The 25,410-nt window shown below is 42.8% G+C and overlaps 1 protein-coding gene across 1 annotated transcript in view; it reads left to right on the top strand.

Annotated features, from left to right (window-relative positions):
• The window catches only part of LOC122810748 (olfactory receptor 6N1-like), a 69,654-nt gene that overhangs the window by 25,290 nt on the left and 18,954 nt on the right, over positions 1–25,410 (top strand). The window contains exon 2 of the mRNA XM_044082309.1: positions 24,376–24,496. Coding sequence (XP_043938244.1) covers positions 24,376–24,496 — 121 coding nt within the window. The remainder of the gene's footprint in view (positions 1–24,375; positions 24,497–25,410) is intronic.

Raw genomic sequence — 25,410 nt, 5'->3', positions numbered from 1 at the left:
AGACTGCATGAAGTAGCACAAAGCCACAGCAAACATATAAGAGCTTAGTGCTGAAAGAAATATATCATGCATTACAAGGAGTGAATGTAAATGGAAAATAGGAAAGCCATAGCAACACATTCCAGTAAAGACAAATATCAGGCATTCAAGGAGAGAATGTAAAGGGAAAATAGAAAAGCCATAGCAACACATTGCAAGAACCACTGTTGTATGCCATTTAATCCACAAATCCCACAGGAAAGTACATACTCCCATGTAAACAGTGTTAGCATTAGGAGGTGTGAGTTAACATACACACTGAGAAGAGTGCACTGGAAGAAGCAACAGTCAGGTTTCAGTACAACATGCATTTCAGTGGCTACAACACAGCCTCAGATATGAAAGATATACCAACCTTCTGACTGACACAACAGTGTCCACAGCAAACCAGCATGGTCCCCACCTTGCAAAACTGAAAGGCCTAAGCCTACATAACCTATCATTTTATAGCAGTGTCCTGAAATCACAGTGAGAACTGCAATTACCACACAGCAGGCTGCATGCAATTATTAAATGCTGGCCACCAATTGGTGCAGAGGCCATCACATGCACATGTGCAGATACCTACAAAAACAGCCTGTACTGCCAGTCCACACATGCAATAATATCATTGCAGCAACTGAAGGGAGAGAGAGAGAGAGAGAGAGAGAGAGAGAGAAAGAAAGAGATAGACAGACAGATAGATAGATAGATAGATAGATAGATAGATAGATAGATAGAAAGATAGAGAGACAGAGACCAAAAAAAAAAAATGCAAGCCAGCAAGCAAGCCAGTAAGTAGGCCAGCAAGCAAGCCAGCAAGCAAGCCAGCCAGCAAGCCAAAACAAAAAAGCTGTCAGAGACAAAGGTAATGTAAACTACTTAATCTAATAATCTACATACTGTGAACCCTCCATATGTGTTAGCAGTCTGTATCTATATGTATATGCAGATGTGCATAGGGCAAGGGACATACTGCAACTGTTAGTGAAGGCTGGACATGCATATGTAGTTGAAGGTTGTTATGTGCACATATCAATATAGGTTGTAGTGTGTGGCATTGAAAACAGCATGCAGTGCAGGTATATGTCATGTGGTGGTGAACTTCTGTGGGACTGAGCCAGTGAGGCCTGCTACAGCTATACGGCCTGAGGACAGCATAATGCATTCTGCACAACACTGTGCAATATCTTTACAGAATGGTATGTCTCACAACTGTTTCAGAAGTGATATTCTCACCATGAAAGGTGGGCAGTCTATGTGCCTACATGTGCATGTATATGTACAGCAATGGATGTTTAGAAGTGTGTGTGTGTGTGTGTGTGTATATATATATATATATATATATATATATATATATATATATATATATATATATATATATATATATATATATATATATACATAATATAAATATATATATATATATCTACATATATATATACACATAGATAGAGAGGTATGTATAAATAGATAAAGATATATAGCCAGATAAATAGATAGAATATGTATATACATATAGATATAATAGATACATACATATATAGATATATATGTAGATACATATATATATATACAGATAGATATGAATGTCTATAGATATGTATATATATATATATATATATATATGTATATATATATATATATATATATATATATATATATATATATATATATATATATATATATATATATATATATATATATATATATATATATATATATATATATATATATATATATATATATATATATATATATATATATATGGTTATATAGAGCAGTGTGTATATATATATATATATATATATATATATATATACATATATGTAGATATGTATATATATTTACACACACACACACATATATATATATATATATATATATATATATATATATATATATATATATATAGATATATATATATTGATATATGTATATATATATTTATATGTGTGTATATATATATATATATATATATATATATATATATATATATATATATATATATATATATATATATATATGTATATATAAAGAGATAGTGAGAGAGGGGGACATGGGGGCAGATGTACTCCAACAGGTGCCTGGTGACCAAGGCAGGGACTGAACACCAGTGTTGATACTGCAGTACCATACCCCATTCCAAAACATGTTACTCACTAACTACCACATAGGTGGTTGCCTGCCTACCACTGGAGGTGTCAGAAGGGAACATGGGACACAGGTGTAAAATAGCCTCCCCTTTGATATCCACAGTGGCACACTAGTCTTGTAATCCCTGTACATGGTACGTGTCATCACAAAAGGTGTGTCAGCTAGGGAAATGTAAGTCAGTGTGCCCCCCTACACCTCACAATGTCCTATGCACTATGTACCTCCCATGAGAACTACAGCAAGTGGAAAGGCCACAGACATACCTAACAAAGACTGATAATGCCCTCAAACACATTCCCTATGCAGACTGACTCAAAAAACCACAGCTAGAGTGCCTTGCATACTTCCTACACAGAGGTTACCACTGCTGGACATACAGAGTTATGTCACACCCATACCAGTTGGCCAACCACCATGGCAACACCTCACAATCCGTCCAGCCTACATGACCTAGGGCCCTTAGCCTTGTCACCGCACTAAACAGCACATGCTGGAGGTACAGGTTTCTATACACAAATATGCCATACCCTGGACTAAACCACCCAGCATTAACAAACAAGGCTCCTTATTATTATTATGTCATACATACCCATGATGAATGTTATGGAGATAGCTAATATGCCCTGTGAGTCACCTCTGTGTAACCGTTTCACAGGAGCAAATAAAATCACATTACATGTGTCCCAAAGGGCAGGGTAGCATATGGCTAGGCTGCCCTAGGCCCAGGGCTAATAGCATAGTACCTACCTATGACACAATGCACACACACATGTACTCAGTGCAATACCGGCTATGTGAGGTTGAATGAGTATGACACTGACTGTGTGCAAGGTCTGTAAAGGTGTGATTGCTTAGTGTGAGTTTGTGTCTGTCATGGTAGTTTGTGTCGTAGGTGTGAGGCCAGAGAAAGATGTGTCAGTTATCGGGATGCAAACATAGTAGATTGGCATATGTTGTGCTGTAGTTCCCTGTGTACGACTGCGGTGTCCCATCGTAGGCAGATGCAATACTTGTATGCTCAGTAAATGGTACTGCTGTTGAATCCAGCTCACATATGAAGTGTTGTACTACCTGAAGTTGTAGGCCTAAACACTACAGTATGGTGTATGTTCACATTCCCTGGTAACACTGTCTGGTGTGTTTCCTGTAGTCTGCACAGATTACATACCTCATGCATAGGTATCTGTAAGTAGGGGCACACAGTACTATAAGGTACACAGTTAATGCTCATCTGTGTCGTCATACATTTGTGTGTTGTATGTATGTGTAATGTGTGTGTAATGATGCCTGTACCATGGCCGCAATCACATATGTGTTACAGGGTATGTGTGTGTACCTGGCAGTATGCTGGCTATATTAACAACTGTGCACATATGTCAGGTAGGGGTATGGCATCAAAGACTAGGGTGGATTACCATTTAAACTGTAAATGTGCATTGCATTCATTGCATGGGATGACAATATACTTCGTCCATTAGCTTGATACATACCACCAGTGTGAGGTTGTGCATTGTATCCCAAACAGTGTGCCGAGTGCTGGTGTATACTAGTTTGTTGTATGGAGTGTGACAGGCACTGTCAGACAGTTGTGTGCTGAGTACTGATATGTGGTATCGAACATGTGTATCCCCTGATAGACAGACAGATGCTATATATGGCAGTTAAGCAATATCAGTACATTAGAATATTAAGTGTGCCACATGACTTGCTCACATATTTTTCTTTTCCTTCCAGGGTGATGGTGCATCAGCGTAACCCACCTTATACAGCAGCAGAGGATCAGGAGATCCACCAGAGCCTGGTGCAGAATTTCTCTGTGCTGTTTTCCAGGACCAGCCAAAACCAGCATGAGAGGGCTGCACTGTGGCAAGATCTTGTCTGTCGGGTAAATGACATAGGCATGCATAACCGGACATATGAGCAGGTACATCATCACTGCAGTGATTTAATTAGACATGTCCAGCAGCGTGCATCTGATATCCACAGAAACAGCTTGCCACAGGTGGTGGGGTACCTATCCACCCCCCCTCACCAGTGTGGAGGAGCACCTCCTAAGTGTTTTGGCTCCAGGCCAACAACAACAACATCCACAAACATGTGTCATCATGGAGGCCGGAGCCACCCAGCATGTTGAAATGGAGTGTGCAGGTAACATGCCATATCTGTAGTTGACTGTTGTCTGTACTGGTAGTTTATGCATGTGTGAGATATGTATTGTGTGTGTAGCTGTTAACCTGCCTATTCTTCTGCAAGACTGATATTCTGAGCATAATCTGTACACCTGTGAAAGTCACCTGTTGTACTACTGTACTTTATCATACTCACAGTATCAATGGCACAGTTGTGGCCACTGGCAATCACTGTCATATTTTTGCAGGTCCCTCTGGAGTGACAGCAAGGCAGCCAATCCATGCTGGTGAGTGTGTAATAACAATACTATTGCTAATGACATGTGCATGTCATATGGAGGTGTAGTGTGTGCACATGTAACACCTACACATAATGCATGCTGTGCATGTTTGCTGTGAGACTATGCATATCTCATTATTCTCAGTAGCTGCCTCACTCACATGCAATGCACAGAGCATGACACACATGTGTGGCAACACAGTACTGGACATTGTATAGGCATACCTGATACACATGTACACAACACACATGTTTGGCAAAGACACTACACCTTAGCCTGCTACACATGTCCAATTATGACACCTGCTGTATGGCCACCCTTCAGTATCCCACTTATCCTCTACGCAGCACACATAATATACCTGAGAGGTAGAGGCCTACCATGTCTTTGTGCAACAGTCTTGAACAAATAATACATTCATGTTAGGCAATGCTCACTATTGGCCACCTTACACACCCATGTAACAAGTGGCTGTGTAATTGTGGATGTAGTCATGTTACTGCACTTCAGATACAGCATGCTAGCTGCCTGTCTGGCACACATTATTATTGTTGACTGACCACAAGAAGCATGTTGATCATGGCTCACGTTACTACACCACATCCAGTTCTACTGACCACAAAAGTAGACATAGCAGTTATTGCGTAGCACCATCATGTGTTGTGTGTGTGTGCAAATATATGCACCCACAGCTTGTAACACTTGCACAACATTGTTATGTCCTTGTACACATTGTGTCCCAGGGTGGAGACAATCACTGAACAACTACACACAACCATCAAGTACACGTATACTGTTATTAACAAGGGCTATCTACACTTGCACTGCATGTTCCTGTGCAACACATAATCTGCATGCTGACATGTGTGCAGTGATGTTTTTCCTTGTGATACTGTCACCCACCCTCAAACAGTATTGTGTATGTGTTGGATTGCAGGTGTGTCTGTGTTTGTATCTGCTGTACTGAGGAGTGTGTCTGTGTGCCTGTGTGCCTGTGTGCTTGTGTGCCTGTGTGCATGTGTGCATGTGTGCATGTGCACATATGTGCATGTGTGCATGTGTGCTAACACCATGTACACATTTGTAAACTGTGTTTCCTATCTTCCTCTCACAGGTTTTGATGTTGCTCTGGTCGAGTGCAGCAGGGAACCTGAAGCCACTGCTGGGGATAGTGATAATGATGATACATGTGTAATGGCACAGGCAGGTGTGACAGGGTCTGTCATTGGTCAGCCAATCGACACTACACAGCAGTCAACCCCTTCAATGCGCACAGTCATCCTGCCGATACATCCATTGTCACCAATGTCCTTAGCTGAGGGACAGCATACAGTGGGCATTGATCAGGGTAGTGTGGTAACATTGGCACATACATCCCCTCACAGCAGCCATGGCCAGATTCCTGACATGATACCACACAGGCAGATGTCCAGGGGTTCTCGTGGGAGCATCCGTGGTCGTACTGCCCCTGTCAGACATGCCCACAGAGGTCTTTCAACCTCAGCTATGTTCCAGGCTGTAATGCAGGCACGTATGGAACGGTACACCAGACAGGGTCTGAGGGAGTTTAGAGCACATTGCACCACTATGAATGACACTATGCGTGACGTTGCGGCTGTCATCTGTAATATCAGCGAGGTCATTGATAGACGTTGGGGGGACACATTAGATCTCTTCCACAACTACATGTCCAGGAGCCAGGACAGTGCAGGATGGTTAAGGCGTCGACGTGGACGTATGCCAGCAACATCAGCAGCTGACAGTCGTCGTGGATGACAACAAACCCGCAGCCGCTCCCATAGTGCCAGTACCAGCCCTAACAATGCTGGGTCTGTGCTGTCATTACACCATCCTAGAAGACCACGTGCACATGGCTCTGGACAGTCCCAGGAGGGACATGTGTCCAGTCAACAACCCTCTGCTTCTGATGACAGTACCCAGTCTGGCTTAGTACCTGATACTGTCCGTAGCCCCCCTGCCAGGCACAGGTACAGTGTCCGTGGCCAGAGACAGTGATCTGTATGACCTGGCAGGTACAGTCTGTGGCTGTCCACAAACACCCGTATATGGCAGCCATGTGGTGGAACTGTGTGCAAGCATACGCACACACATAATGCTAACACCTAGGGATAACACATACACACACACATCGCATCAACATTGCCCCATGTTGTACTGTTGTCCCTCACTAACACAAACACACATACATGTCGATTGGATGTGTCAATTGCTGACTCTGGCAAACCAAGTACACACCCTGTGCATATGTTGAAACTGTGCCACCTCCTGCCATCTGTAACTTTGATGCAGGAACAGGATAGCATGGTGCTGATGCACAGGGTGACTACATAGCACTGTAGTAATAATAACATGTTGTTAACAGTACAGTGTACTGATATCGTTGTGGGTATATTCGAGCATGCATGATGCATTAACTATGATTGTCATTGTAGATTTGTATACACCAGTGTTAATTTCCAAAGTGTACTGTCTGCACATGTGCCACATGGCTGTTGTGTGTACCTGTGCCTGCATGTGTTGCGGTGTGGACAGTACATGTGTAATGTTTGCAGCACAGAGTTGCAGGTGTACATTTGTGAACATGGTTAGCATGGAACATGACATGGTTTGACAGTATGCTGTGGGTGATATGGTTTCCATATGTCAATGGTCTGCAGTCTGGTACTATACACAGCCTACATTGCCTGACATTCCGTGGTCATTACATGGTGTCCCCTCAACTGATACACAGATGTAGGAACCTGGTGTCAGTGATATCCCTGCAGTACTACACTATACCAGTAGCCATTCTTACTGAGCCCCACACATCCCTGGGAACAATACTCTTTGGCATATAGCAGTCTCACGTGCATGTCAACACACTATGGATATGTCCATCCACGACTGCAAATGCATACAGTGGCCTACAATGCATTCTACTCATGACACACCTAGCCACCACAAGGGTATCATACAGACAGATACCTGTTGTCCAAGCCATGCTGTATTGCTGTAACGCAACTGTAGCATTGTCATCGGCATGTAGTTAATATAGTATTCCAACAGTACCATGTAGGTGGTAGCACCCATCATGTGGAACGGGTAATGGTGTGTACATGTGGACAAGTGTTATCTTGTCTATCCTGTGATATTCACATTTCCAAAGGTATTCTGCAGTCCCTCAGTGTATCACCTAAGCAAGACAGTGTCTGTATGCATATCGGCAACAGTTGCCATACACCTACACTGGATGTCCATCACTCACAGACTTTGCTGTGTTTTAACATGTCTGACATATACTCCAGACATGAACCCTCACCCACATTAATCTAGCAAAGCTTTCATGGGAGTGTGTCACATAGTTGGACTAGGACACAGATCACTGCAGTAGCCTGCATTGTCACCAACATACATGTATGACCTAAGGTCTGGTAAGCTGCGGCCCATGCTGGCAAAGGTAACAACTGTAATCATATGAGGCAGGCTTCACACATAGGAACTATTAAAGGTCACAGGTACATATCTGTATGTGGCACACACATACCTGATGTGTGCATTGAAATTATTGTTATAATAATATGTCATACAATAATAAAAGCAAAACACACCACACATTGACAAACTGTGTGACAAACACGCACATGTCATTTGTAGGATTCAAACCCCTACTTAACTAAGTTATGATACTTGAGAGAGACGTATTAGCACAGCGCAATATTCGCATTAGTGGATGATTTCTCTTTTCCTGCTGTATTTATAGGGTACTGACATCATCAGTCTTTCAAAAGAGGAATGTACATCTATTAGTGTGTTATCTCAGTCTTCAAAAAGGCCATTTCTTTCACAGAGAATTGCATACATACACACCCCCCTGCCACCCCAATCACACACAGCGTTTGCAGGATTCAAACCCCTACCTAACTATGTTATGATACTTGAGAGAGATATGCATTAGCACAGCGCGCTAGTCAAGTTACTGGATGATTTTCCTTCTCCTGCTGTATTTATAGGGTGCTGACATCATCAGTCTTTCCAAAGAGGAATGTACATCTTTTACTATCCCTCAGTATGGGGGATAACAATATCTGTGCATTAACAGACTCCTAGTTCAGGGTCACATATGCACACTGGGACTGCCAGGTTATGTTCTATACCATGCTTCGTAACCACAGGACTTGTAACACACAACACAAGTAGGGGGCGTATCCATATACATCACAGATACACACACCTCTGGGATGGTATCACTGCACTAAGCATGACAGGCCATACATATACAACTACCATTGTGCAAAACCGCCTTATGGTTTGGTGTGTAGTTCAGACCCCCCCCCCCCATACCCAGAAACCACACCCGGCTTTCTTGGGAACAGTGTAGGATATGAAGGTCTTCACACACACCATTATAGTGGTTGACTTCAGGTACACAAATATTGACTGGGGATACTACTCAGGCCCTCAACAATATCACCCTACAGCCACTACAAGTTGTGGATCCATGTGCTATGGCACAACCAGTCACCACACCCACAAGGGGGAATACATATTGGACCTGATCATCACCAACATGGGGACTCTATGTTCCACACCAGAGGTAGAACCCTCATTGTTAAGATCAGACCATAAACAACTTTCCCTGGACATCCATATCCCATCCCACCCCCAGCCAAGGAAATCACTGTATAGAATTTCTCAAAAGCAGACTTTGCACTTGTGAAGACTGGGGTAGAATACTTCAAAGGCCCTGTGCTGGAGGATAATACAGCCCAATCTGCAGAATCCTTTACAAACGCATTGTATGAGCACCTGCAGGTATGCATTGATCATGCTATCCCAAATAAAACCATGACTCCTCCAAAACAGGAGACCTGTCTGGTTGACCCCGGCCATATATAAGCTGTACAACACAAGGAGGAAGCTACTACATAACAGAGCAATATCCCACAGAGGGAGGACATCTCTGAACAGTATTGGCAAGACACTTCAATCCCTCATATAATCATCACTTGCACGTTTTGACAGTGAAATTGACCAGACACTACAGATAATCACAAGGCCTTCTTTAGTTATGTCAGGAATATGTGTGGAAACAACACAGATATGCTCTGAATTGTTGCATAACAACCCAAAATATGCCAAACCTACGGACATAGCCTACACACTGGCAGACAGAGTCTGCACAAACGCCCCCCCTTACCCCCCAAGGGTACAGATGCCCATCCCAAATGAATGTAACCTCCATGACATCACAGATGCACAGGTGAAAGGTGTCCTCTCCACAGCAAATAACACAGCATATGTATGGGACCGGACGGTGTCCCAGGCTGTGTCCTACACGAGCTCTGAGTAGAACTGCACACTCACATTAATTCACTGTTCCAACTTAGCCTTACTACAGGATATGTACCCTGAGAATGACATACAGATACAGTGCTCCCACTCCACAAAGGTGGTGCCACAATGGACCACAGGAACTATCACCCCATAAGCCTGACTAGTGTGGTAGAAAAAGATATGTAGCGTATTATCATGGAAGTCATAATCAAAAACATTGTGAGCCTCCAGACAGTGGATCATACACAATTCGGCTTTGTTAAGGGCAGATCTTGCCTCTTACACATAGTTCATATCTTTGAAACGGTTACTGAAGCCATGGATGAGGGCAAGGTAGTTCACACAGTCTACCTGTACCTTGCAGAAGCCTGCAACACAATACCCCACTCAGGCATCATACATATGCTTACCAGCTTAAATATCAACCCCTATATCACTAGATGTGTTGCTATCTTCCTCAGGGATGGAACCCACATGGTCAGAATTGCAGGTGCCATGTCCAATTCCAGACCAGGTACAACTGGTGTCTCACTGGGCTCAGTTGTGGGACCTGTCCTGTTCGGTATGTACTTCTCTGAGGTTCAGACTAACACGGGGGGATTATGTCTAACAAACGTCACAGATGACTGCTAACCGGGGGCCATAAGCAACACTGCAGCTGACACATGCTTCCTCCATAAGGGTCTCACAGAGATGGATGCTTGTTGCCAGAGCTATGGCTTCGTGCTAAATGCTAAGACATGCATAGTCATCCCCTTTGGGGAAAACAAGGTGCACACAAATCACCACATAAGTGGTAATCCATTAAGTACAGAAGATGTATTTACAGATTTGGGGACCAACATAGATCATAACCTCTCCTTTGCTAATCACATTGACAGAGTCATTGCAAAGACCTTTATATAGCCCTCCTTATCACATGGGGGTTTGCATGTAAATCATGGGAGGTCATTGTGGCCATCTACTAGTCACTCATCAGGACCATGTTTGACTACAATGGCCCTTTTGGGGTGTACCTTACCCAACACCTGCAGCAACTACAGTGTCCACAACAGTACCTCCTCAAGAGGATCATGGGCTACACACAGATGTCCTATGCAGCTCAACTAATGGATCTCCAGCTCTACTCAGTTGCTTAACGCCTACTCAGAGGTAATCTATGCCTGACGTACACAGCCATGTCAAACCCAGAAGTAATGTACATGCTACATCTCATAACATCCAAGACCCTTAGAGCTACACACTTCAGGGACTTAAACCTCAGCACAAAACTAAATAGGACATGCTGCAGGGACAGATTCATTACCCAGAGGCTCCCCTCACTCTGGAATTGAATCCCAATTAAAGATAGACATAGCCCCTCGCCAACCCTCTTCCAGCAAAATCCAGCCGTATGGATGGGAAATTGCATATTCACCCCTGGGATCTCCACTGTGTCCCTGCTTGACAGAGGCACAGCAAACTAGCCTTAAAGGGTGCTTTCTGTGACCTACTTTACAGAGGCACAGTAGGCTACTCTACTGGGGAGGCGGACGCCAAATACACTCTGCCTAGGCTTATGAATTCCCTAGGGCAGACAGACTAGCATCAACCTCTACACCTATGTTTATGTTGGGGATGCACAATATTTGTTGCTGATACTGTTTGCAGGTCTTTATTGCCATAGCTTTCCCAGTTTCTATGAACAACTTGTGTATCTGCATAACATGTGTGAGCATGAGAGGGTTCCAGTATATTAATATATGTGTCTGTTGTCATTTAACTGTGTGCACAGGGCAGATTGCTGGATCGTGGGAGGTTCCTGGCTTAACACATACAACTGCCAGATATGTATGGCCAACTGCTATACTCAGACATGGCCTAAGTGTGTGAGCATGCCCAGTTCAGGCTTTCCATGGTTTGTTGCCTGACATATGTCTCATTTATCCAAGTGTGTGAGCATGCCCAGTGTGACCTTTCCATATGTTGTGATCTGAAGTCCACTACATTTGTGGCTGTGTGTGAACATGACCAATATTGACATTTATACTGTGTGTGTTGGAAGTCATGTTGTGTTCTTACTGCCAGACTCCTTTGTGTCATAACTCAACAGAGATTGTGCTGTGCCTGCAGGGTTTCCATGGGATAGTTTGCAAAGACTTGTCAACATTCTTTCATACTGGCAGAACACTGCAATACTGTCATGGTGTACTGGTTCAGTACTTTCACTATGGTGCACAGTATCATGGGTTTGAGTCCCATCACTGCTTTAAATGTTCATACTGAGCAGACCAGACTGGTTAAGGGCCAGTTGGGCAACTATGAGCATGTTGCATTTTGTTCAGCTATGGCCTACTTAAACCAGGCTATTCCGACATTGCTGTGTATTCACCAACTTGGGTGGACATTACCAAACATTACTCCAAATTGACCACAGTTGTACTAGTTGGTGTGTGTGATTCTGTCCATAGGTTCATACTAGGCTATCTGCCCTAGGGCATTTGTAATCCTAGCCAGAGTGTGTTTGGCTTTCAACACACATTTTAAGTGGAGTTTGCCATGACATTTTTCAAGGTTAGTATACTGTGCCTCTGTCTAACAGTGACATAGAAGCGATACCCAGGGTAACCCTACAATCTCCCATCCACTCATCCAGATTCCTCTTGAAGAGAGTCAATGAGGGAGTCTGGCTAACTTGGAGTGGGAGTTTACTCAAGAGTGGAGGGAGCCTCTGGGTTATGAATCTGTCACTCCAGCATGTCCTATTTATTTCAGACCTGAGGTTCAGGTCTCTTGAGCGAGTAGTTTGATGGGATTCTGATTTTCCAAAGTGCAGCTTGTCCATTGATTCTAGGTTGGACATGGCTTTATACATCAGGCACAGATCACCTCTGGGCAGGCGATATGCCACTAAGTGGAGCTGAAGTTTCTTTAACCGGGCAGCAAATGGCATGTGTTTGAGCCCTTTGATCCCCCTGGTGAGGTACTTTTGTGGTCTTTCCAGCTGCTGCAGGTGTCTGATAAGGTACATCCCACAAGGGGCATTGAACTCAATTATGGGCCTGATGAGGGATGAGTAAAGAGGCACGATGACCTCCCCTGATCTAGATGTGAATGCCTTCATTATTAGGTGGGCTATATGAAATGTTTTTCTAAACACTTTGGCCACATGGTTGTCAAATGAGAGATTGCTATCAGCTTGGGTCCCCAGGTCCCTTATCACTTCTTCCATACTTAATGGGTTACCACCTATGTGGTAATTTGTGGGCACTTAGTTTTTGCCAAAGGGGATGACTATACACTTTTTAGCTTTTAGCTTGAGGACATGGCTCTGGCACCAGTTGTCTGTTTCTATGAGGCCCTTTTGTAGGATGATTGTGTCAGCTAGAGGGTCGATTATGGCACCCAGTTTGCAGTCATCTGCAAACTTGTTCAGCCACAGTCCTTCTGTGTTGGCCTGTACCTCCGAGAAATATATACCAAACAAGGGAGGTCCCAGGACTGAGCCTTGTGGGATGCCACTTGTAGCTGGTTTGGGGTCTGACATGGCTCCAGCATTTCTGACCATGTGGGTTCTGTCCTTGAGCCAGTTTGCAACCCATCTAGTGACATAGGGGTTTATATTAAACCTGGTGAGCTTATCTATAATGACCAAGTGGGGTATTGTATGGAAAGCTTTTGTGAGGTCCAGGTAGGCTGTGTGGACCACCTTCCCCTCGTCAATGGCCTTGGTGACTGTTTCACGTGACTCAACCAGGTTTAAGAGGCAGGATCTGCCATTAACAAAGCCAAACTGGGTAGGATCCAGTGTCTGTAGGTCCCCAATATCTTTATTTCTGAGGTCCATGATGATCCTTTCCATAGCTTTGCAGACCAAGCTAGTCAGGCTTCTGGGCCAATAGTCTGCAGTATCCATTGAGGCACCACCGTTGTGGAGAGGGACCACTATTGCTGTACACTGCTCTTTGGGTACATATCCTGTGGTAAGGCTGAGATTGAACAGTGGTTTTATGTTCGTGTTCAAAACTTCTTGGGGTTCATGTTGGACACAGCCCAGGACACTGTCTGGTCCCATTGATGCTGTGTGATTTGCTTTGGAGATGCTTGCTGTTACCTGGGCATCTGAGCTGTCAGGTGGCCAGCACTCTGCTGGGATAGATATTTGCCCTTTTGGTGGGGAGGCGGGGGAGATGTTTGCACTGAACCTGTCAGCTCGGATGTTGGCAATGTCTGTGGGTTTGGTGTATTGTTTGTCATGTTGGACTAATTCTGAGCATATCTGGGAATTCCCACCCAGGTTCCTACCATAACTAAAGAAAGCCTTGTGATTATCCTTAGTGTCCTGTACATTTTTTATCTCAATGATGGCCTTAGACAATTTTATGTGTGGCCATAGTTTTTCAATAATACTGATCAGAGATGCCTTCCCTTTTTGGGATTTTGCTCTATCATATAGTAGCTTCCTCCTTGTATTGTATGTTGTTTTATGGCTGGGGTCCACCAGACAGGATGCCTACCTTTGGAGGATTGGATCTTGGTTTTATTTGGGATTGCATGATCCATGCATTCCTGAAGGTGTTCATAGAATGCGTTTATAATGGGTTCTGAGGTCTGGGCCGTATTTTCCACAGGCATAGGAGCTGTGAAGGATTCCACCTCGGTTTTGAGGAGTGTGACATTTGCTTTAGTGAAATTTTTCACTGTGGTTTTCTGGCCATGGGCTGGGGTCGGGATGTGAATATCCAGTGAGATTACTCTATGGTCTGATCTTACCAGTGAGGGATACACTTCTGGTCTTGGGCATAGAGTCCCCATGTTGGTGATGATCAGGTCCAGTATGTTTTCCCCTCTTGTGGGAGTGGTAGCAAGCTGTTCCATAGCATTTGAGTTTATAAATTCTAGGAACCTTTGGGCTAGGGTGTTGCAGCCAGGGTAACGCTCCCAGTCTATGTTTGGGTAGTTGAAGTCGCCCAATATAATGGTGTTTGGGGAGACCTTCATATTTTCATGTGTTCTCCAGTCAGACAAGTGTGGTTCCAAGTGTGGCTATGAACTGTAAGGCGGTTTTACCCACTGTTAGTTGCACATGGATAGTCTCTGATGCTTCATGCTGTGCCACCAACCTGGGGGTGTGGCTATCTTTGACAAATATTGATACTCACCCTCCTTTGGTAGTTTGTTCCATGTTTTGCGGCTGTAAGCATGGTATGAGGTGTAACCTGTTAGTGCTATGGTGCTCTTGGGAGCCTTGAACCAGGTTTCTGTTACTGACAGATATCAACATTCTCCATGCTGCGGACAGTTTGGAGTGCATGCATCTTGCAGTATAGACTTCTGGCATTGAGTAGCATTACTTCTAGTTTCTTATCCCTTGTGATACCTATGGAGGTGGGTTTGTCTTTTGAGCCTTACCTAAAAAAGGCACTATGGGGGACAAGAGCCTTTGGCAATATTCAAAAGGCCACAGGTGACAGGTGAAAGCCATCCCTAGTGAAGCATCATGTCTTGTCAAGCATGTCATTCCAGGCTGACAGGCATTGGATCCCCTTTCACTGACACCAATACTTAAGACAATTGTTGTAATTGATCATCTTGTCTTCATATTGTGGCATCATGTTTGGTGAGGGTAGGATGATACTCAAGGTCATCAAGTTTGCATATACTACATGGTGGTAAATGCTGTTTAGCACTACCTTACATTGCTTAACACATGGCCATCATGCCTCAGATGGTGCTGCAGGGCTGCCTATGTCGGATGCACATACTACACTCCCTGCACATGTTTGAAAGCAGGTTGTGTCAACTTAGGCATCCCTTTCACTATATGTGGGAGTCAGAGAGATGTATCATTTCCAGGGTTCCTACTGAGCCAGTGTATGTGCTATGCGTTGCCTCTTTGCCAAGGCCAAGGCATACTGGGCTCACCTCCTTCTGCCTACTGGGGCAGGCTCAGGTTGTTCCTCCTCCGAATCACGCTCTGCCTGTGATGGCCTTGGCAATGGTGGGAGGCTGTTTGGCCCAGGCGTATGCTGGTCCTGCTGCAGCTGTTTTCACAGAATCATATTATGTAGCATAGCACATACCATGACAATTTGGGTACATGTAGTTGGTGAGTATCACAAGGCTCCACCAGATGTGTCCAGGAACCGGAACCATGACTTGAGCAACCCAAACACACGCTCAATTACATTTCGTGTTTGTGCATGTGCCTCATTATGGCATTCCTGTTCAGGTGTGTGTGCGTTTCTGATGGGTGTCATCAGCCACAGCTCCAGTGCATAGCCAGCATCCCCCACTAAGTGCCATGTGGGATGTCCCCTTTGGCAAATGTCTGGTACAGCTGCGTCAGATGCCAGATATGGGAATCATGGTAGCTTCCAGGGCAGCCAGCACACACATTCATTATTATGCCCTGGGCATCACACACGACCTGGCAGTTGATGGACGGGAAGCCCTTGCAGTTAATGTAGGCCCTACCCTGCTCACCAGCTGGTGCTTTGATGCATATATGCATGCAGTCTATTGCACCCACTACCTCAGGGTATTCTGCTATTTGCTGGAAGAGACGCATATTGCTGGCCAATACCTCACAGGAATTGGGGACATATACATGATCACCGACATGTGCTGACATGGCATCCAGCAACTGGTGCAGTACCCTGGATGCTGATGCCTGTGATATCCCTATCATATCACCAGTTGGTCTCTGGAAGGTACCTGTTGCTAGTATTCTTAGGCCGACACATACCTTGGTTTCCACTGGGATGGGTTCCCCTCTGTTGGTTCTGTGTGTGAGGTGTGGCCTGCACAGCTCAACAATTTTCTGCAGGAGGTCTCTGTCCACTCTATAGCGCTCCACTATCTCCAGCTCATGTAACCCCTGGTAGGTGACCCTGGGCCTGTACACTCTTCTCTGTCTCCTCACTGTGGGTTGTCCGGCAGCATTTGCATTGTCACCACCCTCAGCATGTTGCATATTTTGCCTTATAACAGCAATGGCAGCCCCTAGCATTTTCTATCTGAGTGAAGCTTTTTCAGTTTTCACTTCTAGTAGCTTACTCCAGTGTTGCAGTGTCTCTTGAGAGAAACAAACTGCACTGTTGTTTGCAGAGTTTTAAGTGCTGGGCTTGGCTAGTGTTCTGCCTGTGTAATTGCCTGATTCTGATTGTTTTCACATGCTAGCTCTACTAGTATTCCCTGGTAGCTTCCTACTATTTGTTGTGCTTCCTTTTTCCTTTCTGTTTCCTCAGGGGGGAGCGATGTGCATACAAGCACAAACACGCTTACAGCAGCTCACATGTGTGCACACATGCTTAGATGGACTAAAATTTGCTTATTCAGATTAAAACACGTGCACACCAGCGCAAACGCGCTTGCAGGTCTTTAAACAGCCTTATACATGCTTACTCCGGCTTACACGCGCGCACTCATGCTTTCACACGTGCAATCTGTCTTACTCGGGTTTACAGGCGCGCACATGCACGCATACCCGCTAAGCAAGAAACTTTGGTGTTATCCACAGTATACACCTTCCATTTCTTGGCTTTCCCTGGCCTACCTGTTGACACACCTCTTTCCATGATGTCTAACTGACAGCTGACACATGCCACTCTGCTCTTATGAGCTTCACTACTTTCATACATACCCCCCTTGTGATGTCACCTATCTCCTACTCTGTTACTCCCCATATCCTACTCCTACACTCCACTGACTGTGCTCATATGCTATTGTAAAAGTGCGATTCACTATCCTAACACTGATTTACATAGGATTGCCTACTAATGCTTGGTTACATGTCTTAGACTGGGCTTCTCCCCTTAGCAACCCCTACTCGGTGGCTATGTTGTCTTCAGCCTGCTATTCCCTTACATTGTAATTTAACAGTTTTCATAGTTTCCACGTTTGTGGCTTTTATTTTCTTATATTGCACGGCGCTGCGCTACGCTTAAACATCGGAAATCGCCAAAAAAAAAAAGTATTTTTATTTTAATTTTGCATCTGGGAACATTTCCATTGGCCGTATATTTGGCCATTGGCATGCTTCCTCAACCATATGCAACTTTTATTTGGAGCTGACAAGACTCCATTGTGCTATTTGCAGAACGGTACTCAGTTGTCAACTGAGTACATTTCTGCAGCTAACACGGCTCCTACTCAGACAGGTTTGTGCTTCCTGGATCACAAATTTACCTCATTTGCATGCCTTTTGGCTGCAAGTGAGATAATTTGCATATCCCAGCCCTGTCCCTGTAGGAGATGTTTTAGGAGCTCTCTTACACGCCGCTACAAGCTGTTCCTGGATCGCTCGTCGGACATGATGGCTGCATGGAGTCTTACTCTACTCGTACACTCCTTGCAAGCCATTGTGAATCCGGCCTAATGTTTTTGTATAATGGCACATTACTGGTCTTCCGCCGGTGGTGGTATACTGCTTCCTTGTGTTGATGTACTTTGCATGCGTATGGAACTCACATTCCCATGCATACCCATTACATTGATGCTTTGAAAAGGAAGCAATGGAGAAAAGAAAGTCTACATTGCTCTGTTTTTTTTTTTTTTTTTTTTTTTTTAATTTAAAAAAAAAAAGTTTTGGACACCTTATACGAACAGAAAAAAGTTCAGGCGACCGGACATTTTTCCGTTGGTATATTGTGGGATTTACAATGGGCATGCTGGCCAATCAGCGTGTACGTTTTGGAATATTAATGGGGGGTCATTGTATCATTTGCATTATAACACAATTACAATGTAATGTAAGGATTTCACTCGTTAGATTCTTATTCAATGACTAAGTGGATCAATTGACCATAATCTGTACTTGTTCACACATTTAGTAATAACAACTTAATTAAGATCAAGATTTTGAGGATAAAACACTAGCTTTTCTTATAAGTACAACAGCATGCTCTTCAAAGCATGGGAAGGGCAATGGTCCATATCAACAAATGTGAAATAAGCCGGGTAGTTGTTTCATGAGAAATACATTGATTGCAGGATTTTCTACAGGCTCATCAAAGACTGTTCAGGTAGGTTATGAGGTAATTAGTGAGAATTTCCATTCACTGCAGATATTATTACAATATTTGGTTATTATAACACTGTGCATTCCAGGCAGATGTTATACATGCATTTTAGGCAACAGCCATCAAGATGCTGTGTTTCTACTTTTATCCAAATAGTGAAAGTGGGTTTTCACCATGGACCTTACAAAGAATGGTAAGTTAGTTCCCACTGATGTAAACCAAAATGACACATAACTCACTATGTTTCTAGCACTGCAGAGAGAGACCTTTGTTATTCTAAATAAAGAAAACATTGAGTAGTTGTATTTTCAGCTTATTTAACTACCTTTATCCTTGTACATGAAATGTTGTTCATGGCAGAACAGTTTTTATACCTTGTTTGTTCACAGCTGCGTTGTGTTAGGCCTTCTGCCCTTGCTCTACTGTTTACCAAATGCCTGCTGAGAGACTACAAAAAATAAATGCTTATTTTCAATTGTTTTCTGCACTTTCTGATTAACTAAAACAATATTTGCTGCATATCTGTTTGTTTAAACTGTACAACCCTATATTACTGCATTTTTAAGATTCTCTGTTAATTGAATTCCTCTTACAACTGTAATTACAGTTCATCTGCATGTTTATTTTACTTGTTTCCTGCACATGAAAAAGGGTCTATATTATAGCAGCGAATGCTTAAAATAGCAAATGCTGTATAATCAATCATTAAAAATCGAAACAACAAAATGCCGAACACATGGCTGTAGCTCTCCCATTGTGAGGTCTTCCCTTGTTCCTGCTCCGTAAAAAAAAAAAAAAACACAAAATAAGCTGAGGGGCTTCACCCCCACACCCCCCTACTTAAATATTCAAACTCTGAGATCACACCACAGTGGAGGAAATGGCAATGCCCAATGGCCCAGTGATTTTTTTCCCTAGGTAAAAAATCACTGTTCCGTGTGTTTGGGATTTCACGGTTTTAATTTAAAATGGTCAATCAAACAGCGTTCGCTATTTTAAGCATTCGCTGATATAATAGGGAACCCTTGTAAAACACTAGCATAGACTAGGTTCAGGTTTTTGCTGAATCTAGTACTGTCTGGGACCTTTGGAGCTTGTAAAACAATTAATCTTTTTCTAGAGATGCCTTTTTGTGCTCTCTTGGGAAGAAGGTACAGTTTGAACTGATCTAGCTAGAGTTACTGTTGCAGGGCTCTGTTTAGGGCATTTTGACTGGGTAATTTGAACCTTGGCTGTTTCCTATTTTTCTGCTTTAATAAGCATGTGTTTGAACCAGTCTGTGCTTGTTTTCTCAAAGCTGCAGTGAGTTAGGCTTTCTGCCTTGTTCTACAGTTTTCCAAATACATGCTGAGAGACTACAAAAGATAAGTGCTTATTTTTAACTGTTTTATGCACTTTATAATGATCTAAAACAATATTTGCTGCATATCTGTAGTTTGCTGATTTTTAGATGATCAGCTAACTGAGTTCCTTTTACAGATGTAATTACTGTTCATCTGCTTGTTTTAGTCACTTTACTTGTTTGTTGTACTTGAAAACACACTAACATAGACTATGTTCTGTTTTTTGTTGAATCTTGCACTGTTTGTGACAGTTTGAACTTTGACTGTTTACTGTTTTTCTACTTTAAAAGCCTGTGTTTGATCCAGTTTGTGCTTGTTTGTGCCTGTTTGTGCATTGAGCACTACTGTGCAGAGAGATTGCCAGTTACAGACTCCTGCTCTATAGTCTTGCAAATATTACCCTCCTTTTCCCCTACCAGCCTGGTTGACATGGTTCTAGTGAGGCAGTGTAGCAACTGCCTTATGTACACTGACAGCCCCCTACTTCTAAATAATTCCTGTACCATTTGTGAGAGATGCACCTACATTATGAATCTGGAATCACAGTTCACTTTCACAATAGATAGCAGTACAGAACTGGTTGTCAACCCACTTACGACAACTCCTACTCATGACACACAGCATACACAGAGACCAACATATGTGGAGGTACCCACAAAAAATCTGCCTAAACACCAGATACCTCCAAAACACATACATACTGAACCAACCATAACACCCAAAACACCAATACACATAATTAAACAAGCACTAGTGTCTTACCATCAACGCTCATAAGGCAATGCACATCCACTCCAAATATCTTCGTCAGAGGAGTCTCTATAGTGAAACACAAGGATGTTATTCTTACCAGCCTGAACAAGGATAAAGTCATAGTCAGCTGTCTTTCTGGTACCAGGATACATCAGATCATGTAGGTACCCAAGTACTGTTGTGACTCGGACAGAGTACATGTTGGTCTGAATGACTTGAGATGTACCTCTCTGAACTACATGAAGGGAGACATGATTGAGCTCTCTGATTATGTGTCACAGGCAGATATGTCCCCAGTCTTGAGCAGCATATTATCTCCATCTTGGATGATACCACAATATAAACAGAAAATTATTATCTTCAATAATTGGGTTAGTTTCTGGTGTCATTCTAAAGGGATCCAGTTTCTGTCAGCCTGGGATGACATGATTGATAGATCTCAATGCTTTGCCAGAGATGCTCTTCATCTGTCACCCCTGGGATTTTGGCTACTGGCAAAGGCTCTTGCCACTCCCATACTGCATTTTTATGCAATGTCACAACAACAACATTCTTGAAGTAAAAAATTAATCAAAAAACAACCTCATGGTTATGCTGCTAAACATTAGGAATCTTAGCATGAAATTGCACTCAACCTTAACTTGGAAGATGCTGACATCTGTGCAGTCATGGAGATCTGGTTCAAGGCAGTGGATAGCACTCCATCCATACTGGGTTACACCTCCTACCACATGTTCAGACCACGAATGGAAGGTGTGAAAATAAATACACCTCCAGATTGGTTAAACAATATGATTCCCTGGAGACACTTTGGATGCAACTAACTGTTGGTAGGGCACCTATTCAAGTCATCGCCAGCTACAGGACTCTCAACATGAATCAAGGCATCCACTCTGCCTAGATTGATCTACTGGAATCCATCAAGATACATCTGAATACCATGGTTCTGGGTGATTTTAATTACTAATCCATTGACTGGGTAAATTACTCATGCTCAAACTCACTAGCCCAAAGGTTCCTCGAGTTCATTAACTCCAATGCCCTGAACCAGCTGATGGACACCCCAATTAGGGGTGGCAGCATCTTGGATCTGGTGCTTACCAGTATGGGGGACTGCTGCAGTTCCCCCACTGTGAGGTCTTCCCTTGTCAGATCTGACCACAAATCAGCTACTTTCAAAGTAACAATCACACCTGACACCCCCCCCACCCCAGCAGCAACTAAATGAAAACATTTCTGCAAAGCAGATTATATCTTTGTAAGGGATGGTATAAATAGCTTCACTGCACCTCCCCCCTCAGATGGAACTGGCAACTATGCCGAGTCCTACACCAATGCTTTTTATAAACACTTGTATAACTGCATTGACATGGGTGTACCTGATAGGACCAAAACAAGCTCTTCAAGGAAGAGCATACATGCTTGGTGGACAACTGCCATTAACAGCCTTTTCAATAAAAGGAAGAAATTGTTGTCCAAAAATAAGATGGGAGCATGCCCTAAACTGGAAATGCTCCCTCCTCAACTTACACAAACAAGGCGTTCATTAGTTACATGTGAACCCTAAAAGGTAAGATCCAGATTTGTGCCAAACTGGTAGTTAATGATGCCACATACACTGAGCCTGTGGACACAACAAGCCTGTTAGCTGACAGGTTCTGTAAAAACTTCACTCCCATATCACCACCACACATACCCCATGACATTCCTTCTACCTGTTCCCCACCTTGTTTCTCTAGAGAGAAGGTCATAAATACCCTCTCTAAGGCCAAACACACAGCATCTATATGACCTGATAACATCTCAGGCTGTGTCTTACATGGGCTCTAACAAGAATTAGCAACACCATTGAGTACCCTTTTCAATCATAGTCTAAGTACCGACTTCATCCCAGCTGAACTGAAAATGGCCAGCATTATCCCCTTTCATAAGGGTAGTACATCCACTGACTCTAGGAACTATAGACCTAGTAGCATGACTACCCATATCTGCAAGAACATGGAGTGAATCATCATGGACCTTATCAACAAAGATATAGGTAATCTCCAAACACTTGACCCTACTCAATTTGGATTTGTCAAAGGGAGAGCATGCCTGTTAAACCTGGTGACCTTCTTAAAGACAGTCACCAGAGCCCTGAATGAGGGGAAAATTGTACATACAGCCTAACTGGACTTCGCCAAGGCTTTTGACACAATCCCACACTCACGCATTATTAACAAACTGGTGGTTTACAAATCATTTTAGTATTTTTAACATGTTTAATATAGGTTTTATATTTAATACAATTATACTGCACAGGATTTTAAACCAGAATTGCAATGATTGAGTTTTTATATGTCTGATGTCATGTGTATTTTAATGTAAATAGGAAGTGATGTATATGTAGAGTGACTTTGAGGATGTCATGTGTAGTTTACTATAAAAAGGAAGTGATGTGTATGCTTAGTGACTCTGATGATGCCTAGGATTTGAAAGTGAAAGCGCTTAGGCATGAATAAAGCTGGTTTTCTTTCCTGCCACTGTGCTGTTTTTTCCACTTTTTTTATTTTTTATTTTTGGTTTTATTAGTGATTTTCACCCCTGGTGAGGTGGAATTTCTGTGTTGGATTATTAACAAACTCACCCAGCTAGGTATCAAACTTTATATCATTAGGTGGGTCACTAACTGGCTCACTGATAGAACACATACAATCAAAATAGGGGGATCCACCTCCAAAAGCAGATCCATAACCAGTGGTGTTCCACAGGGATCAGTCCTGGGACCGTTACTGTTTGGAATCTATTTCTCCGAAGTACAAGCGAAAACTAAAGGTCACTGGCTGACAAAGTTTGCTGACAACTACAAACTGGGAGTGGTCATTGAATCCTCAAATTATGTCAACATCCTACAAGAGGGTCTTACGCGAACAAATGACTGGTGTCAAAATCACAGCCTTATATGCAATGCAAAAACAAATATTATCATCCTTTTTGATAGCTGTGATGTTTCTGCTTACTACTACACCACTAGTAAACACCCCAGGCATGCACTCAGTGGTGAGAGACATGGGCAGACAGGTTGACAGCAACCTTACCTTTGTTCACCATGTCTCCACAGTGGTAAGAAGGTCATTCTATATTGTTTATCTCATATGTAAGGGCATTGCCTCCAGGAAAAAAAAGTTATAACCTCCCTGTACTCTTCCCTAATCAGGCCAATAATTGAGTACAGCGCTCCTTTTGGCATGCACTTTTCCAGGCACCTACAGCAATTGGAGAGACCACAAAAGTTCCTCACAAGGAGAATTCAAGGTATTCAGCATCTGTCCCATATGGATTGGTTGAAATCACTGACACTTTACTCCATTTCATGCAGAGTACACAGAAGTGATCTTTGTCTTGCATATAAGGCATTCTCTGAATCTGCTTTATTGGAAACGCTGCATATCTGTAAGTCCAATGGTTCTCGGGTTACTTGCTTTAAAGACTTTAGCCTGGTATGTGATATTAATAAATCCTGCTGGAGGGACAGATTTGTCTCCCAAAGGATACTACACCTGTGGAACAGACTCCCAGTTCATGTCAAGCAGAGCATCTCTTTGGCCCTCTTCAAGTGCAATCTGGACGATTGGATGGGTAACCGTAAAAACACCCCGGAGGTTCTACCTGTGTCTCTCTTGGACAGTGGCAATAGGTGCTGATCATGGAAACAAGGGCAGAACTCAGATAGGTTTTTAAGGGCCATAGGACCATTAGCCTAGTAACATCCTATGATCCTATGATCAACTCACTCAAACATACCATAGAATGTTAGCTTAACTTACATGAGCCTCATCTTTATGTTAAGAATTATTTTAAAGGAGTCAATATTACTTTGGTCTATTCTTCTTTTATTTTTTGCCTAAGTTCTGCTATGCAATAAAAATATTTCTTAAAAGGATGGTTTTACTATTGTATAAAACTACAGAAATTTTTGTTTTAAAACTAATTGACGTTTAGAGAGTTTTAAATCGATACTTGGATATACTGATGGACAATCTAGTTATTATTAAATGCCAAAGAAAATCACATCATAATAATCTATTATAAAGCATAATAAAAGCATAAGAAGGGAAACTTTGTGTCTAATATCTCATTTATCTAAAGTTGTAGATTGCCATTAAAAGAATATTCCTGAATTCCTTTTTTGTATCTGTATCCTACAGTCCCAATTCAAAAAGACTTGTTTTCAGTGTAAGTGACTTAACTTTAGTGCAATTCTGATCTGATTTGGAAAGACATTTTCACTATGTAAGTGACATACTTCATTGTAGGATATATCAATAAATAGGCTGATACCAGGGGCCAGATTCCAAAAGGCTTGCTCTCAGAGTAAGTCACTTACTCTGAGACTTGCCCTGCCCAAGTATTA

This window comes from Protopterus annectens, chromosome 9.part0, assembly GCF_019279795.1.
Source record: "Protopterus annectens isolate FY-2018-M chromosome 9.part0, PAN1.0, whole genome shotgun sequence".
In the NCBI taxonomy this organism is placed as follows: Eukaryota; Metazoa; Chordata; order Ceratodontiformes; family Protopteridae; genus Protopterus; species Protopterus annectens.
This window is presented reverse-complemented; position numbering and strand designations above follow the sequence as displayed.